A 20,500-nucleotide genomic window follows, 5' to 3' on the forward strand; every position below is an offset into this window, starting at 1 on the left:
GCTGGTTAATATAAAAAAAAGACTGTGTTGACAGTGATGTGTTGTAGTTTCCTTAAAGATATTATTTAAATTTTTAGTGTAAATTTTTGGTGTGTGCTTTTTCTACTTCAGAAAGTAGTTTTTGAAATTTTATAAAGTAATGTACAGAGCTTACGTGACAGTCAGATTGTGTGTCTGATAGTGTCAAAACACAAAACATTAAAGCTGCATTATTGGTTTGTAGTATAAATATGAGAATTGTCTTTATCGATTGGTTTAAACCATAAGATTGTATCTGATATAATGTAATATTCAATGGCTGTCAAATCACCCTGTTCATTTTTGCTCTGTGATGTGTAAGTCAGTTTTCCAGTGAAAGACTTGTCATATAGGTCTGATCACATAATTAACATTCCATTAGTGTCCAGAAAGTGTAGTTGGAAGGCTAGTCCACTTCATAACATCTCTTTTCCGCAGTTTTCAAGTATTTAAGAGATTGGCTAATGTGATTATTAAATTGTTTTTATGTGCGATGGGTATAAATCTTCCACATTCTGTATAAGTTTTGGTGATTTCCATACAATTGTGTGAAATGCTCATAGCTAGTCTGACTGAGCTGAGAAGGTTAACGATTAGTTTCTACCCTTAACTTGTCTCTCACGGAGACGATTTCCTTCTGTACATTAATATATTAAAAATTATCCAAAAAACTTGCTGATATCCTTCATAAAGTACTATTTATGCTTCTGTAAAGATTGGAGAGCATGTAATTCAAGATGGAGGTTTTTATTTATTCATGTTTGACGAAGTTTGAATGTCTTTAAAAATCTTTCCTCGATTTTGAAATTAATTCTTTCTGGTAATTTAGTCAGTAACATAATCGTCTGTTGTATTTCTTTAACATCGGCATAATTGCAATGATCAAACTGTTTTTGTTTAAATCATTTCGAAAGTGTAACATTGTTCCTAAAATAAATGTTTAAAAAAGTAGTCAGCGTCACTGCCTCAAGACTGTGGGATCTCGAGATCGATTCCCGGCCAAGTCGGACTTTTTCTTCGCTCGGGAACTCTATGCTTGTGTTGTCCTAATCATTTCATCTCATCTTTATCGACTCTCAAGTCGGAGATGTGGCGTCAAGTAGAAAGACTTGTAACTTAACAACTAGTCTGCTTCTCTCTATCCTAAAACTGTCCACCACAATTTTTCCAAAATGATTACCAAACAAACTAATTCATAATTTAACTGTGCAAAACTCTGACTGTACTGAATTACACAAAGATTTAAGATGATTTGCTTAGCACTGTCTACAAATTGAAGATAACTGTTTCTATAAAAATGTAATGATATCCTAAAAATAAGCTGACTTCTGAAATAAATGTGCAACTTACAAAGAAATTCCTGGGCCTAGACTGTATTTCACTTGCCTTGTGTCTTGACAAGCATTTTTGAATATTCCTCGAAAGCAGAGCAGTTCACACGGCACTGACAAAATTCAAATGAAACTCTATATTCAAAAGTAATGCTTTAAAACTCAATTGAATGTTCACAATAGTAATGACGTAACATGACTTTAAGGAATAACTGCAAGCAAGGGAAATCTCATCTTCCTAGCAGAGCAATCCATGTAACAGTGTTACTGTCTGGGCTCCGTTACTACAATCTTAATAACACAAAACAATCCTACGTTCTTGCGTGCCTACCTCAATCTCTCAACATTCCAGAAAAACTCACAAATAATCTCCTTAGCTTCTCTCTCCAAAATTGTCCAAAAATATTAATAATCTAATTCCATCGATCCCATATCTCACATATAAACAAAATTTCCTAGCCATTCTTCAAAACACGTCTTCTACTCAACACTGCTCAAATTAGACTGCGCTTAATTTTGCTAGCGACCTCAGGCAGGGCAATAGTCAAAGGTTACTCAGCTACATGGCTTTACTCTGTGTGAGCTACGCATATCGATATTTACGTAAGAAACAGAATTTACAGAGTGACCAAAATAGCATATATACCTGACGGATTTGCACCTGCTGGCCGAACAGCCCTCTTGCCTGCTATACGATCATTTCATTTCAGTTTTGATCATCCACTCTTTCTACTACATTCTGTATGTACAGTAGCCAAATTTAGCTGTTCGCTATCCTTCTTGGTGCTACAATTTTAGTGCCCAGCATAGTATTCGTGATCTAAGAGTACAGTCACAATGGCACGGACATAAAGGGTTTCTGCTGATGACCGACATCACCCGCCGATGATCGACATCACCCAAAGACAGCTTATTTTTTTAAATCAGTAGACCTGTACATTCGTGGTCTTAGGGCAACCAGTTTCACCGCCCGAACGTAGAGAGTTTTCTTCAGGCGAATCAGCTTGAACGTTATCTTATACTACGTTACGTATGTTCTGTGGCTGTCTAGCCATTTCAGCCTCATATCATTACTCAGTGTAACATGTCATCTGCAGCACAGCAAAATCTGAACTGGAAATTTTAAGCCTACATTATAACTTCCAAAAACAATATGATCAAGTGAGGAGGGTGGCGTATATCGCTTTTGACGACTAAAGTTTCTGTAGTGGATCATTTCTGTGTTGTGGTACGTGGGCATTAATTGTCTACGAATTATTATTATTGCTTACTGGTGTTTTTATGCCAGTAGCATGGTAATTCCGCTATGTGAGGTGGTTTTGAAATATGGTGTAGGCAATGTGTTTCTGCTTTTGAGTGCCTCAGGTGCTCAGGGTATCTTATTCTAAAATTTATGTTTGTCTTTCACGCACTGGAGGGTAACTGACATATCACTGTTTTGCTGAATTTATTTGAAGTTGCTTGTAATCTTGCTTTTCAGTGTCACCGAAAATCATCTCGACTATGTAACAGAATGGGTCTCTCTTCATGTCATACATTCGAAAAACTTATCTGGGTATTCCAATAATGAAGGAAAGAATATACAGTACTCACCACGTGTTTCTCGAGACACAAATACACTGAAGAGCCAAAGAAACTGGTACACCTGCCTAATTCGTGTAGGGGCCCCACGAGCTCGCAGAAGTGCCGCAACACGACGTGGCATAGACTCGACTAATGTCTGAAGTAGTGCTGGAGGGAACTGACACCATAAATCCTGCAGGGCTGTCCATCAATCCGTAAGAGTGCGAAGGGGGTGGAGATCTCTTCTTAACAGCACGTTGCAACGCATCCCAGTTATGTTCAATAATGTTCATGTCTGGGGAGTGGCCAGCGGAAGTGATTAAACTCCTGGAGCCACTCTGTACCAATCCCGGACCTGTGGGGTGTCACATTGTCCTGCTGGAATTGCCCAAGTCCGTCAGAATGCACAGTGGGCATGAATGGATGCAGGTGATCAGACAGGTTGCTTACGCACATGTCGCCTGTCAGAGTCGTATATAGACGTATCAGGAGTCCCATGTCACTCCAGCTGCACACGCCCCACACCATTACAGAGCCTCCACCAGCTTGAAAAGTCCCCTGCAGACATGCAGGGTCCATGGACTCATGACGTTGTCTCTTTACCCGTACACGTCAGTCCACTCGATACAATTTGAAATGAGACTCGTCCGATCAGGCGACAACCTCGATGTTGACGGCCCCAGGCGAGGCGTAAAGCTTCGTGTCGTGCAGTCATCAAGAGTACACAAGTAGGCCTTCGGCTTCGAAAGTATGTATCGGTGATGTTTCGTTGAATGGTTAGCACGCTGACATTTGTTGATGGCCCAGCATTGAAATCTGCGGAAGGGTTGCACTTCTGTCGCATTGAACGATTCTCTTCAGCCGTCGTTGATCCCGTTGTTGCAGGATCTTTTTACGCCAGCAGCGATGTCGGAGACTCGATATTTACGATAAACTCGTGAAATGGTCATATGGGAAAATCCCCACTTCATCGCTACCTCAGAGATGCTGTGCCCCATTGCTCGTGGGCCGACTATAACACCACGTTGAAACTCGCTTAAATCTTGGTAACCTGCCATTGTAGCAGCAGTAACCGATCTAACAACTGTGCCAGACACTTGTTGTCTTATACAGACGTTGGCGATCGCAGCGCCGTAATCTGCCTGGTTGCATATTTCTGTATTCGAATACGCACGCCTGTACCATTATCTTTGGCGCGTTAGTGTAGCTCAGCCACATGCATTCGACGTCTTCTTAATGGCAGAAGCTATAACGCAGCACTCGGCTCCGAACACGCAGGCGTCACGGCCCACATCCCAGAGCAGGAGGTTGAAGCGGCTTCAGACCTCTTCCATACAATACAAGATGGTCTCAGAAAATAAAGGAAACGAGCGTTACAAGCAAAATACCTTTATTGGCCTTCAAAGTAACCACCATCAGCTACAACACGTTTTCGATATTGGTTGTAAGGCTGTCGAAAATTGTCAGCAACCGCTTCTTGTGGAATCACTCGAAGCGCCTTGGTCACACGTTTTTGGATGTCCGCGTCATTACAGGAGATGGGACTTGGTTCTCCGGAAACTAAGCGATAGACAATGGGAGGTTGTTCATCATCTTCCCCGCCTCCCAAAATAAGTAGGCCGACAAATTATGCGAGTAAGACGAATGTGATTGCCTGTTACGACAGCAGGGGCTTGATCTAACATGAATTTGTACTCCCAGGAGGCGGGGAGGACGATGAACACGATGGCATTGATTGCGTCTTGGTCTCCGGATTGCACTGGCAGCACCAGGGCTCATCTCCTGCAATGATGCTAATTTTCGACAGTTCGTGACCACGGCGCTTCGAGCAATTACGCAAGAAGCACTTTCTGACAGTTCCCTTACAGCCAATTCCAGAAGTGTGTTGTAGCAAATGGCGGTTAATTTAAAGACCAGTAACGATATTTCGTTTGTAACGCTTGCTTCCTTTTCTGAGAGCATTCACCGAACTTTTCGTCGCACCCTGTAGAGTCTTACGTAACCCAGTTTAGCGTCCTCGATTCCGGAAACAGCTGGCGGAGACCGGATGCACTGTGATCATGCTGTCGCCGAAAAACAACAATATGGGAATTGTAAGTCCGCTTTGATGCAAAACACTTTTTGTTTTTTGCTTACTTATTTATTCCGAAAATAGATTCAACGAGAAATATCGCCATCATTATGTTACTTAAAATCCGTCTTGATTGCAAATTTTTTTTTATTCTTATGACCGGTTTCGGTGCATTCAGAACCATCTTCAGATCTGATATTTCAGTTACAGGTGTAACCCGTCCAGTTACTCCTGTAACTGAAATATCAGATCTGAAGATGGTTCTGAATGAACCGAAACCGGTCACATGAATAAAAAATTTGCAATCAAGACGGACTTTAAGTAACATTATAGAATCACTGATTGCTGTTATCCCATGAGACATTATGTATGTTTTTGCATCGCCATCATTAGTGGGTTCTTTAAATCCAAAACATGCAGAAAACAACATATTTATACAGACACTTTAACAGATTATTACATTTTTACTGTTTGTTTTTTGAATATAGTTTTTTGTGGATATTGTCGTAATACCTTATTTTTTGTACGTTATAGCGGGTTTTTAAGAATTGTTGTCGCTGTTTGTGGTATATTTTCTGCGCATTTTCTGTTGCCGTTTTTCTCGGCATACATCATGTCATCTGCAACTGTGTGAGCGGCTGTTAGTAAACAAATACTAAGAGATGAACTTACGTAAGTCAGCGTTATACACTTGGGAATGCGGTAGTAATGTGGGTACAGTTTTGGTCTGCACTAGGCTGCTGCTTAGTTTCTCCTGTACTCGCGTAGGTTGGACGGCATGCAGCTAATTTTGTACATAGAAAAGCAAAACTTCCACACTTTGTTTATGATCCAAAACATTACGGCATCTTGCCGTTCACGTGTGTCGCGAGAAGTGTATCGCATGTTGCGAGAAGGCTATGAAAACTGTAGCGGGAGTTCTGACGACTTCTGTTCATGATTTATGTCTCTGTGTGTGATGGGGAAGTGGTTCTTGTGTGCTTTCTGTTCTGTGTCCTGGTTCAGTTCCCTCAGAGTGATAAAGAGTGTGTTGCAAAGCGTTGTGTTTGCGTTTCTAACGTTTTCCCCTTTCACTATAGTCTTTTGTATGTAATAATTTTCTTTTATTGTTGGTTGTCGATATAGACTGTTGCTGTGTTTCAGTATATGGTATTTGTTCTGCGAAAGTTGAATGTGTGTTGTCACTGTTTAGAGCTCTCATGTACTCTGTGTACCACGTTCGGAAATTTCTGCTTGTTTCTCCCATGTACATGTGAGTTGGTATATTCCAGCATTGCTGAATTTGTCTGAGTTCTTTTGTCTGGTCTTAGCCTTTTTTGAGCTGTGTTGTGTGTTCTGAATGTTACTGGAATCCTTTGCTTTTTCAGAATGTTTCCAGTTCTATGTGATATTGTGTTATTGTATGTAAGTGTGTGCCATCCGTCTCTTTTTCCTGAAGTGATGTGATCTGCTGTGTTGTCTGTGTGGTCTGCCTCTGGGTTTTCAGATCTTTTGGTTGTGCTCTCGAGTGAGTGGCCGCCATTTTATGTCTCATTTTTACCATGTTGTTGAATTTGTTTATGATGTATGTTTTGTTGTCGTTTTCAACAGCATTTTGTTTGATTATATTTAGTTCCTGTGTGTAGTTTTCTGGTTTAAGAGGCTTTATCTTTATCCTGTGGATAAACTTATATACACTTGTGAAATTTGTTATTAATAACCAATCCCAGTTCAAAAATAACAGCGAAGTGCATAGCTACAACACTAGATAAAAGGATGATCTTGATTATTCTGGATTAAATCTCACTTTGGCACAGAAAGGGGTGCATTATGCTGCCACAAAAATCTTTGGTCGTTTGTCAAATAGCGTTAAAAGAGACAGATAGGCAACCAACATTTAAACGCTAATTAAAAGAATTTCTGAATGACAACTCCTTCTACTCAGTAGTTGAATTTTTACATATGAAGTAGTAACTGTAAAAAAAAATTATTAATTAATTATTTTGCGTAAAAAAACTTAAGTTGAAGTGACACATCCCACATCCTAACGAAATGTCGTATTCGTGATCTACAGAACAAGAATTAATGTAAGTATGTATGTAGGTAGGTATGATGTAGGTGGCGACATCTGGCAGCCGTTGTCGGTGCCACTGTCAGCGCAGCCTACGGGTCGGCCCGGACGATCCGCCTGTTTCCAGATGCGCAGACGTCACGGGACATGTGAGCTTTCTTATACCGTGCCCGGCCAGTGACGCTTTGCTTTGCTTTGCGTTTGCAGCAGGTGGTGGTCGGCGGGGCGGGCGCGCTGGCGCGGCTCGGCTCTGCCCACCTCGTGGCGGCCAACCTCGCCCCTTGCATGCTGGCTGCCCTCAACGCGGCGGTGGCTGCCGTCGCCGCACCGGAGCCCACCTCGCAGGCGCAGGGTAAGGCAAATCGTGGTGTACCTTCAGCCGCGCAGCTGGAGACGTTTTCTTTCCTCTGCACACAGTGGTCTCATTTCCCTCGTCAGGTGTGAGCGTTGTGTCTTAAACGTGTGTGTCGAATCTTGCGATGGGGCGGTAAATAAGAAAGTGCGGTTACAGTGTTCTCACGGGAATGTTTATATACAAATGTTGGTTAAAGAATGTTATTGCAAATTTTGGCTCTCATGTAATTCTCAGGGGATGATTTCCACACTTGGTGCATTAGTGCACTGTTCCGCACCCGCACCTGCACCCGCGCACCACGCTGCCCTCCAATACTAAATTGGTGATCCCTTCATGCATCAGAACATGTCCTACCAACCGTTCCCTTCTTCTAGTCAAGTTCTGCCACAAACTCCTCTTCTCCCCAATTCTATTCAACACCTCATCATTAGTTATGTGATCTACCCATCTAATCTTCAGCATTCTTCTGTAGCACCACGTTTCGAAAGCTTCTGTTCTCTTCTTGTCTAAACTATTTATCGTCCACGTTTCACTTCCATACATGGCTACACTCCATACAAACGCTTTCAGAAACGGCTTCCTGACATTTAAATCTATACTCGATGTTAACAAATTTCTCTTCTTCACAATCGCCCTCCTTGCACATCGCCAGTCTACATTTTATATCCTCTCTACTTCGACCATCATCAGTTATTTTGCTCCCCAAATAGCTAAACTCCTTTACTGCTTTAAGTGTCTCATTTCCTAATCTAATTCCCTCAGCATCAGCCGACTTAATTCGACTACATTCCATTATCCTCGTTTTGCTTTTGTTGATGTTCATCTTATACCCTTGTTCCTCCTGCCACCGAACTTCTCTAATTCCCACTATATCTATCTTTAACCTATCCATTTCCCTTTTCAAATGGGAAATTCGGAGATCCGAATGGGGGACTATTTTACCTCTGGAATATTTTACCCAAGAGGACGCCATCATCATTTAATCATACAGTAAAGCTGCATGCCCTCAGGAAAAATTACGGCTGTAGTTTCCCCTTGCTTTCAGCCATTTGCAGTACCAGAACAGCAAGGCCATTTTGGTTAGTGTTACAAGGCCAGATCAGTTAATCATCCAGACTGTTGCCCCTGAAACTACTGAAAAGGCTGCTGCCCCTCTTCAGGAACCACACGTTTGTCTGGCCTCTCAACAGATACCCCTCCATTGTGGTTGCACCTACGGTAAGGCTACCTGTATCGTTGAGGCATGCAAGCCTCCCCACCAACGGCAAGGTCCATTGTTCATGGGGGGATGGTCCTTAGGTTAGTTAGGTTTAATTAGTTCAAGGTTCTAGGCGACTGATGACCTCAGAAGTTAAGTGGCATAGTACTCAGAGCCATTTGAACCATTTTTGAGCGATTCAACCCTGCGTCCGGCGATCCTCATTTAGGATTTCCGTGATTTTCCTAAATCATTTCAGGCAAATGCCGGGATGGTTCTTTTGAAAGGACACGGCGGATCTCGTTCTCCGTCCTTCCACAATCAGATGGGACCGATGACCTCGCTGTTTGGTCCCCTCCCCTCAAACCAACCAACCAACTGTACTGATTTTTAAATCAATTCTCATTTATTATTCAGTGTCAGTTGCAACTTTCTGAAACACTTGTCATGTTTCGATACCTCTGGATCATACACACATCAATGTAGCTGCGTCACCAATCCGTCGGGTTTGTGTTGGAACCTCGCATCAGAGTGCTACATAGATCTGAAAAGATGATCCAGAGAGACGGAAACGAGTCACGTATTTATAAAATGTGCAGCTGAGACTGAAGAATAAATGAAAATCATTTTAAATATCTATCGAATGTAGGTGACTGTAATGAGTATGTATATGGTGTGGTGTCATGTTTCAGTTCTACGATGATCAGAGAAGCGAGAGGGTGAAACCCAGTGCTGGAACGCGGCTTGCGCCACTCGAATAGTCGTCGAGCTTAACATCCTCAGCAGATGGGCAGATGTAGCATCACATGCTCTCACTTTGTGACTACACTTCGGGTGATTTAGAATTTAAACCAGGACACAGAAAGTATGGGGATCAGGAACAGACTTTCACTGCTTCGAATCCACTTGCTGGCCAAGTAGTAGCGATGAATATTTCTTCGACCAGCAATTTCTGATAATGCTGGACTGAAACGTTGGGGAAGATCTGTATTATCTAATTTCCATTTCAAGTTCACATAAATTCACGCACACAGGAATTTCGAACATTCAGTTTTACATTTGCACTTTCCCCAGTACTCTGTGGTTATTTATGAGGACATATCCTGTCTTGTACTGAATCGAATTAACTGCTTTTGTTCAAAGTTAAGTTTTAAGTAAGCCCCTGCACTATCTTCCTCTCACATTACCATACTAGTAGCTACACTCTAACCCTGACCCCCTCCTGTTCCACTCAACTGCGATGTCATCTGCTGACGCCATAATTACAGCTAATGTTCACTTGCAGTTAAAATTTGGAGGTATTAGTATTATTTATATTCCCGCGCCCGGGTTTCCGGGTTCGATTCCCGGCGGGGTCAGGGATTTTCTCTGCCTCGTGATGACTGGGTGTTGTGTGATGTCCTTATGTTAGTTAGGTTTAAGTAGTTCTAAGTTCTAGGGGACTGATGACCAATGATGTTAAGTCCCATAGTGCTCAGAGCCATTTGAACCATTTTTTGAAGTATTATTTATAAACATAACTCTGGAACAAGAATGGTCCCAATTATGCACAACATACTCTTGCTAAGAAAGGAGTAAAGAATGCTATCATGAAAATATTTGATCATCTTTCTTGTAAATTATTGGCACACAGTCAAAACAGCTGCGAATAGGACTCGTGCTCTGAGGCCACCATACGAAATTATTTACGTATACAGACAATAATAATAATAATAATAACAATAATAATAATTTCGTGTGGCTCAGTGACCTGGAATGCAAGTCTTTTTATTGGATGTCACTTCGGCGACTTGTGTGTTCCTAACCTACCCTAGTTATCCACCCGGGTAAAGGGGAACTACAGTTCAAAATGGAATCTCAACCACGTGTTGTTTCTGGCGACTCCTCATATCGTTGAGAGGTGAAACGAAGACAGGAAAACCCGTGGTCTGGCCGAGATTCGATCCCGTGACCTCTCGGTTTGTAGGCACGCGCTTTACCGACCTACCATAAGGACCTCCTTGTATGTAGATAGTTCACCTGTTGGTTTTGATGACTGAGTTTGTGAGTATCAAAGTATGTAATACATTGGCCGTATCTTTTGATTGCATTGACCTAGAAGCTTAAATTATTTACACAGCCAAGTAACCATAGACCTTTGTATATGACAAATTTCAGCTTCATGCCTCACCTGTTCATGAGTAAAAATGGTCTTAATCGCCTGGCAGATGGATAACAGAGTGATGTATAACTGTTCCATTTTCACCGTTTGAAGTACGAAACACTAAAAAGAAATTGTAATCCTGCCTGCCTGACAGCTCCTTCAACATCATAGATGAATTTGCAGATATACAATATGTTTCTGTGATTGGACTGCACTCATTAAATTTTAATTGTTGATTAATCTTACAGTAAAACTCCAGTAAAGTAAATAGTTTTTATCTAGCCAAATTTTAACTGAAAAAAATACAATATTAATAAACCTACAAACACATACCTCATTGCAAAAAAGTGTACAAAATAGCAGTTTTATGGCCTAAATCGCAGTTGATACACGTCTTGATCAGTAGTTTCAACAAAATTATATTGCCATCTTTAGATCACCGGCTACGTGTATTATAAGGTCCCTACGTGAGGCACTTTTGCATCTGGCCACTGAAAACATGGAGATAAATTCACTTCCATGTTTTCAGTGGCCAGATGCCAAAGTGCCAGCCGTAGGGGCCTTATAATACACGTATCCGGTGATCTGTAGATGACAATATAATTTTGTTGAAACTACTAATAAAGACACGTATCAACTACGATTTGGGCGATAAAACCTCTATTTAGAAGCTCTCTGAGATTGATACAGAAATCGCTCTCCTTTTGACAACGTCATGTCATTACGTACCTCAATATAGCGAGCGTACTTGAAAATGCAGAGAGCTCATGCATCATCGGCAGCTAAGTTTATGAAATACCAGTAAAAACTGTAACTATACGAAACTTGACCCTCGGCGACACTAATTCGCATGATTTATAATGAATTCCATTGTTCACAATTATGTGGCATAGGCCTTATGATTATCGTATCAGTGAATAACACTATAATAAAACCTCAAAAGTTATACAGGTTGTACCATCATTAACGGCGTAAACGCACGCAGTTGAAAGTGCACGATACTAGATGCAATAACGTCTCAGTAAACAAGGGCTCTACAATGTATATCTTAAAAGCCTTGAGCACTTGTTCAGTATAAGAGATGTGTTACACAGCAGCGAAGATCAACAAGTACACATGGCTATTAAGGTATGCGGTTAGGAGCCCACATTTCGTTGACTTTTTTTGTTTTCGTCCATATTAGCTCCTTCCAAAATTTTGAATGCAAAGAGCTTGCAGTTAAATTTGAAGTGCTCGTAGATCTTAAGGGCCAGCCGGTGTGGCCGTGCGGTTCTAGGCGCTTCAGTCTGGAACCGCGTGACCGCTACGGTAGCAGGTTCGAATCCCGCCTCGGGCATGGAAGTGTGTGATGTCCTTAGGTTAGTTTAGTTTAAGTAGTTCTAAGTTCTAGGGGAGAATGCAGATAGGAGGGGCGTGGGGTCACCACACCGCTCTCCCGGGCGTTATGATGGTATTCTTGACCGAAGCCGCTACTATTCGGTCGAGTAGCTTCTCAATTGGCATCACGAGTCTGAGTGCACTCCGAAAAATGGCAACAGCGCATGGCGGCCTAGATGGTCACCCATCCAAGTGCCAACCACGACCGACAGCGCTTAACTTCGGATATCTCACGGGAACCGGTGTAGCCTCTGCGGCAAGGCCGTTGCCCTTCGACTATATGCGCTTAGGCCATTATGATGTTTGTTGTTATTGTTGTTGTTGTTGTTGTTGTGGTCTTGAGTCCAGAGACTGGTTTGATGCAGCTCTCAATGCTACTCTATCCTGTGCAAGCTTATTGGTCTCCGAGTAACTACTGCAACCTACAGCCTTCTGAATCTGTTTAGTGTATTCATGCCTTGGTCTCCCTCTACGAGTTTTACCCTCCGCGCTTCCCTCCAGTACTAAATCGTATTTTCCTTGATGCTCAGAACATGTCCTACCAATGGTAGGTACTTGTATTTTATTATTCGTGTTTTAGCATAATATACATCGAATATGCTGCAATGACATTATTTATATCCCTTGATGCTCTTTACAATCGTAATAAATAGTAAATAAAATTTATCGAGCTATCAGCAACTTATTTCACTGAATATAATGATCTACAAATTATCATCGTATTAATAATAAGTCCACGAAGCTGCTTTTTGCAAGCTATTCTGCACGCTTATTGTGGCAGAACGACACCTCATAAGGCGCGTGTGTTTGCAGGAGCAGACAACGAGGAGTGCATTCTGAACAGCGTCTGGGGTCGCCTGTGGCAGGACGCCAGCCCCTTCCTGCAGCCCATCGCCGTGCAGTTCAGGTGAGTCTTGTCTGCGCCACCCCAGCTGTCCCTGTCACGAGACCAGAGCCGTGCTACTGTAGTTCTGTAGTTTGACTATATCGGATGCCAGCTCAACGTCCCAAAAAGACGGCCCTGCATTTTATGGGAGTCGAGTGACGTAAGTGTGGACATCTGACGTCATATAAGTGCAGATTATACGTTGTGTCTGTTCTTTCGCACATCTCACACTACATACACTACTGGCCATTAAAATTGCTACACCACGAAGATGACGTGCTACAGACGCGAAATTTAACCGACAGGAAGAACATGCTGTGATATGCAAATGATTAGCTTTTCAGAGCATTCACACAAGGTTGGCACCGGTGGCGACACCTACAACGTGCTGACATGAGGAAAGTTTCCAACCGATTTCTCATACACAAACAGCAGTTGACCGGCGTTGCCCGGTGAAACGTTGTTGAGATGCCTCGTGTAAGGAGGAGAAATGCGTACCATAACGTTTCCGACTTTGATAAAGGTCGGATTGTAGCCTATCGCGATTGCGGTTTATCGTATAGTGACATTGCTGCTCGCGTTGGTCGAGATCCTATGACTGGTACCAGAATATGGAATCGGTGGGTTCAGGAGGGTAATACGGAACACCGTGTTGGATCCCAACGGCCTCGTATCACTAGCAGTCGAGATGACAGGCATCTTATCCGCACGGCTGTAACGGATCGTGCAGCCACGTCTCGATCCCTGAGTCAACAGATGGGGACCTTTACAAGACAACAACTATCTGCACCAACGGTTCGACGACGTTTGCAGCAGCATGGACTATCACCTCGGAGACCATGGCTGCGCTTACCCTTGACGCTGTATCACAGACAGGAGCGCCTACAATGGTGTACTCAACGACGAACCTGGGTGCACCAATAGCAAAACGTCATTTTTTTCAGATGAATCCAGGTTCTGTTTACAGCATCATGACGGTCGCATCTGTGTTTGGTGACATCGCGGTGAACGCACATTAGAAGCGTCTATTAGTCATCGCCATACTGGCGTATCACCCGGCGTGATGGTATGGGGTGCCATTGGTCACACGTCTCGGTCACGTCTTGTTCGCATTGACGGCACTTTGAACAGTGGACGTTACATTTCAGATGTGTTACGACCCGTGGCTCTACCCTTCATTCGATCCCTGCGAAACCCTACATTTCAGCAGGATAATGCACGACCGCACGTTGCAGGTCCTGTACGGGCCTTTCTGGATACAGAAAATGTTCGACTGCTGCCCTGGCCAGCACATTCTCCAGATCTCTCACCAATTGAAAACGTCTGGTAAATGGTGGCCGAGCAACTGGCTCGTCACAATACGCCAGTCACTACTCTCGGTGAACTGTGGTGTCGTGTTGAAGCTGCATGGGCAGCTGACCTGTACACGCCATCCAAGCTCTGTTTGACTCAATGCCCAGGGGTATCAAGGCCGTTATTACGGCCAGATGTGGTTGTTCTGGGTACTGATTTCTCAGTATCTATGCGCCCAAATTGCGTGAAAATGTGATCACATGTAAGTTCTAGTATATTTGTCCAATTAATACCCGTTTATCATCTGCATTTCTTCTTGGTGTAGCAATTTTAATGGCCAGTAGTGTATATATTTAGGGCCATGACGGCCAGTGATCCATTCACTGCAGACGCACACCAAGCTCGACTCTTACGGGATTCGGCGAGATGTTGCGAGTAATGAGGCTAAAGAGCAGGGCCACTACGTCAGTGGTGCGTGGTATAAGCTGAGAATATGGGTCTGAAGGAGGTGTGCTCGGGTAGTGCACGTGATTGTGGCGACCACTGTGTCCCGAAGGCTTAGCGGTCACCGTACTATCTAGTAAGCACGAGACCCGGTTTCGAATCCCAGTCCGGTACAAATTTTCAACTTGCCCCATTGATATAAATCACTCCCAACTGGCAGCTAATGTCTTTAACTCCCTCGTGTTTTGATACATCCAGATGCCTACTAAGGACCTGGCCTTCCATGCCACACAGAATCTCTGGTGTATTTCCTTCCAAAGACGAAGCGGCACTCTGTCGAACAGGTATTCACACTGTTCTGGCTCATCAGTGTATATGAATACGATACAGGGTAGGGCCACTACTCACGTAATCCAACTTCGGTTTCCACTGGCACGCATGCACTGTTACAGAGCCTCATGCTGTGAATCTGACCGCATAAATAATGATGTCTGCTTAAGGAAGGAAGGAAGGAAGGGTGGAGACAGAGGTCAAGTATCGCCTGGACGAGTACGGGGAAAAAATAATGAAACACGATCTTCAGAGACTATGCTGGAGACTTCACTACGCTGTCTTGGGAAGCCATGGAAAAACCCGAATATCCAACCTGAACCCTAATTCTAAGGAATGCGAGTCCAGTGTCTTGGCTTGTTGACCTTTCATATGTAAAACGAAACAATGTTTCGATCTCAAATGCAAATGGCCTCCATCGAGATATGTTAGGTAAGGCATCCTGATGAATGCTGGACTGATATGTTGGTTCGTCTTACAATGTGACACAACCAGAGACGCAGATGAATTACATGGGAAGCTGGCCAGAGATAGGGTTCTTCGTGGCGTGTTTTGACATCAGGAACCTGTCGTCGCCAGTAGCTTTTTACTGAGTTAGAGTGGTTTTTTTTATTAGTTACCTCATTTTTATTGTAGCTGCTGTGTGTTGTATTTGCAGTAGAATCAGAATTCATACTAAATTTCTTGAATGGTATCAGTTTGTCCCGCTGGCAATTAGTGTTGTGATTAAACCATGTTTTTATTTTTTATGCTTCAGTACAAAATAGTTTCAGTTGTGTAGCCTTCTCACGCGCTGCAATAAGTATTAGATGTAACACAATTAAAGTACAAAGAATAAAGCAACCATTGATTGTTTAGTCGACAGAATAAAACGAGAAGACACAGAATATAACCTGTTAAACGCACATACTGGGCCTATGGTCAGTGTACCTGTCTACGCCACGCCGTTTTAAGGGGGGTAGGACGTCAGACAGGCCGACTAGGAGCAGGAGAGGCACCACGCTACATTTTAATTTCCACTGTCTATACTTTTACAAATAAATTCATAAAACTTTATCAGCATGGCCAGGAAAGATTCAGGATTCACACTCATAGCAGTGGAAGTTCAAAAACATAACAAAATTTTTTTACGTGTGAAATGTTATCATTTTTTCACTTACTATTGGCTGCATTCGTTGCTACGGGTACACTTTTCTTCATAAGTAAGAGAGATTCTTCGATGAATTTTGCACAACATACAAAACATACTTACACGTGTATGAAACTCTAGAATTTTCCAAATATATTAAAAACTATTGTAAAAATTGAGATAATTAACCATAAAATTTTAGTTTTTTCTAAACATCAAGTTTAAAATGTAACAGCTCATTCATTTTTTCATTAATTAAATAAATTCTAGAGTTTCATACACCTGTAAGTATGTTTTGTGTGTTGTTGCAAAATTCATCGAAGAATCTCTCTTACTTATGAAGAAAAGTGTACCTATAGCAACAAATGCAGCCAATAGTAAGTGAAAAATTGATGACATTTCACACATAAAAAAATTATTTTGTTATGTTTTTGAACTTCCACTGCTATGAGTGTGAATCCTGAATCCTTCCTCGTCGTGTTGACAAAGTTTTATGAATTTATTTGTAAAAGTATAGACAGTGGAAATTAAAATGTAGTGTGGTGCCTCTCCTGCTCCAAGTTGGCCCGTTTGACGTCCTACACCCCTTAAAAGGAAAGAGTGATTGGCTTAGCATATAATAAATACAAATTAAGTGAAGTTAAACATGCAAGTATGCAGAAAGTGAGGATCTAATACAGTAATATATTTAACAATGTTACGGAATTTTAAAATTATAGGCATAAACCACGTATTACGAAAATAATAATTTCACAGGAAAAACTGGAGAAGAATTTCGTCTTATGAAAGACTCCGTTTTATTTTGTCACAAACGTATTTACGTATGAAAAAGGAGATATTATTAAGTATCAAATATTTTACACTAGCTGAGAAAACCGGCGTGATCCGAGTATTTATTTATTCCAGTCTTCTACTAGCCCATCTCGTCCTCCCTCCTCTCTCTGTCCATCTCACCCTCCCCCACCCCCTGTCCATTTGCGTTTCCCCCTCTACTTTCCTCTAGTCCGCCCCTTCTCTTTATCAATCACCATCTCCCCCTCTCTCCATCCATCTCCTCCTCCCCTCTCTCTTCTGTATCTCCACCTCTCTCTCCCCACCTCCTTCTCTTTCCTTTCTATGTCCATTTCCCCTCCCCTCTTTGTGTCTATCCCCACGTCCTTCCAACTGTGCCAATCTCATCTTTCCCTTCGCTTTCTGACACACTGCTACTAATATCTGTACCAAATTTGATTGAAATCGTCCCATGAATTTAGAATGTGCATTTTACCCGTGGCTTTGCTCGCTTACAAAAATCATGACCATTGGCGAATTCCACAACATACCAAAAAGGCTTCGAATGATCCACAATGTTATAGAACATTCCACAACACGCGAGAGTCTTCTGAAATGTTCCACAGTGATCTGGGATGTTCCAGAGCATTCTCGAATCTTCCGGAATGTTCCAGGCTTTTTCCTGGATCATTGTGGAACATTCCGCAACATTCTGGAATATTGTGGATTGTTCTCGAATACTCTCGAATGTTCTGGAATGTTCTGTAATACTCTCGAACGTTCTAGAAATTTCTAAGGGGCGAAACTTCCCAGCCGTTATACATTCAAAAGCACGCCCTTAAGGTAAAAACGGGAACGTTCTTCATGGGGGTTACGGGGCTACTGCACCATATAACTCCCTTGATCGTACCGGGACTCGTTCCTGAGGTTTAGCGGCACCAACGTTGTACTCTTACTTTTGTAATATATATTGATTAGTTTGCGCAAAAGCACTTATATTTGCAAAAGAAGACATTATTAAGTATAAAATATTTTACGTTAATTTTTGTACAGTAGAGAGTTGAGATATATTAGCACTGAGGTGTGGCGTTATATGTGGTTCATTCACGATATGTCTATTGACTCTGGTTCTATATGCGTATATAGATTTGTCTACATGCCTCACATGAACGTAACAGTTGTGTATGTTGATAAATTTAATCTACGATACAATTTACTGCTCGTCATCTGCAAACAACACAGCTTAGTCACTTACAAATGTACAGAGGAATGAACTGTAGAAGCAAAACTCAAGACTTACTGGTTCATTACCAAACTGATAGACAATGAAGCGCCAAAGAAACTGGTACAGGCATGCGTATTCAAATATAAGACAACAAATCTCCAGAATGAGATTTTCACTCTGCAGCAGTGTGTGCGCTGATATGAAACTTCCTGACATTAAAACTGTGTGCCGGACCGAGACTCGGAGCTCGGGACCTCTACCTTTCGCGGGCAAGTGCTCTACCAACTGAGCTACCCAAGCACAACTCACGATCCGTCCTCACAGCTTCAATTCTGCCAGTACCTCGTCTCCTACCTTCCAAACTTCACAGAAGCTCTCCTGCGAACCTTGCAGAAGAGCTCCCCTCTTACTGGGATACCGTTCTTGCAGTACTTGCTATCTACGCTTACATCACGTACGATAAATTACACTGACGGAAAAAAGTAGCAACACCAATAAGTTGTGCGACATAAACGAAAGATGGCAGGCGTGTTTCTACATCCGAAAGACGACGTGTGTTCACATTTCGCGCCAGTCGAATAAGATAGGCGCTAGTAGTGCGACTATGAGGACGCAGATCAGGTTTGCTTTAAATACACGCTCTAGCGGCCTCGAGCGTTAGTTACCTTGGAGACTGGACGTGGTGAGCCGATGTTAGCCACGAATGCCTTTAACGCGACATAGACGCTATTATCAACACCTCACTGAGTTTGGACAGGGTCGTGTAATAGGGCTGCGGGAAGCTGGAGATGGCTTCTGGGATACTACAGAGAAACTTGGCAGGAATGTAGCCACTGTACGTGATTTCTGGCAGCTGTGTTCACGAGAATGTACGGTCGCAAGAATATTGGGCTCCGGACGGCCACATGGCACTGCCGAGAGGGGAGGCCATCGTGTTGGGCGTATGGCTCTGAGCATCGTACTGCACCTGCAGCAGCAACCTGAGCACCTGGTAGTTCGAGGTGCATTCAAGTTCTAAGGCCTCCGATTTTTTTCTAATTAACTACTCACCCGAAATCGATGAAACTGGCGTTACTTCTCGAAGTAATCGAACTGCAGACGTACACATTTTTCACAACGCTGACGCCATGATTCCATGGCAGCGGCGAAGGCTTCTTTAGGAGTCTGTTTTGACCACTGGAAAATCGTTGAGGCAATAGCAGCACGGCTGGTGAATGTGCGGCCACGGAGAGTGTCTCTCATTGCTGGAAAAAGCCAAAAGTCACTAGGAGCCAGGTCAGGTGAGTAGGGAGCATGAGGAATCACTTCAAAGTTGTTATCACGAAGAAACTGTTGCGTAACGTTAGCTCGATGTGCGGGTGCGTTGTCTCGGTGAAACAGCACACGCGCAGCCCTTCCCGGACGTTTTTGTTGCAGTGCAGGAAGGAATTTGTTCTTCAAAACATTTTCGTAGGATGCACCTGTTACCGTAGTGCCCTTTGGAACGCAATGGGTAAGGATTACGCCCTCGCTGTCCCAGAACATGGACACCATCATTTTTTCAGCACTGGCGGTTACCAGAAATTTTTTTGGTGGCAGTGAATCTGTGTGCTTCCATTGAGCTGACTGGCGCTTTGTTTCTGGGTTGAAAAATGGCATCCACGTCTCATCCATTGTCACAACCGACGAAAAGAAAGTCTCATTGCGCGTCAACATTGCTTGGCAACATGTCACACGGGCAGCCGTGTGGTCGTCCGTCAGCATTCGTGGCACCCACCTGGATGACACTTTTCGCATTTTCAGGTCGTCATGCTGGATTGTGTGCACAGAACCCACAGAAATGCCAATTCTGGAGGCGATCTGTTCAACAGTCATTCAGCGATCCCCCAAAACAATTCTCTCCACTTTCTCGATCATGTCGTCAGACCGGCTTGTGCGAGCCCGAGGTTGTTTCGGTTTGTTGTCACACGATGTTCTGCCTTCATTAAACTGTCGCACCCACGAACGCACTTTCGACACATCCAGAACTCCATCATCACATGTCTCCTTCAACTGTCGATGAATTTCAATTGGTTTCACACCACGCAAATTCAGAAAACGAATGATTGCACGCTGTTCAAGTAAGGAAAACGTCGCCATTTTAAGTATTTAAAACAGTTCTCATTCTCGCTGCTGGCGGTAAAATTCCATCTGCCGTACGGTGCTGCCATCTCTGGGACGTATTGACAATGAACGCAGCCTCATTTTAAAACAATGCGCATGTTTTTTTCTCTTTCCAGTCCGGAGAAAAAAAATCGGAGGCCTTAGAACTTGAATGCACCTCGTACCACAGTAAGA

The 20,500-nt window shown here is 42.9% G+C and overlaps 1 protein-coding gene across 1 annotated transcript in view; it reads left to right on the forward strand.

The window, feature by feature from the left end:
• LOC126412901 (uncharacterized) overlaps positions 1–20,500 on the forward strand; it is a 380,720-nt gene that overhangs the window by 332,639 nt on the left and 27,581 nt on the right. The window contains exons 6-7 of the mRNA XM_050082790.1: positions 7,241–7,385; positions 12,920–13,013. Coding sequence (XP_049938747.1) covers positions 7,241–7,385; positions 12,920–13,013 — 239 coding nt within the window. The remainder of the gene's footprint in view (positions 1–7,240; positions 7,386–12,919; positions 13,014–20,500) is intronic.

This window comes from Schistocerca serialis, chromosome 7, assembly GCF_023864345.2.
Source record: "Schistocerca serialis cubense isolate TAMUIC-IGC-003099 chromosome 7, iqSchSeri2.2, whole genome shotgun sequence".
Taxonomy (NCBI): Eukaryota; Metazoa; Arthropoda; class Insecta; order Orthoptera; family Acrididae; genus Schistocerca; species Schistocerca serialis.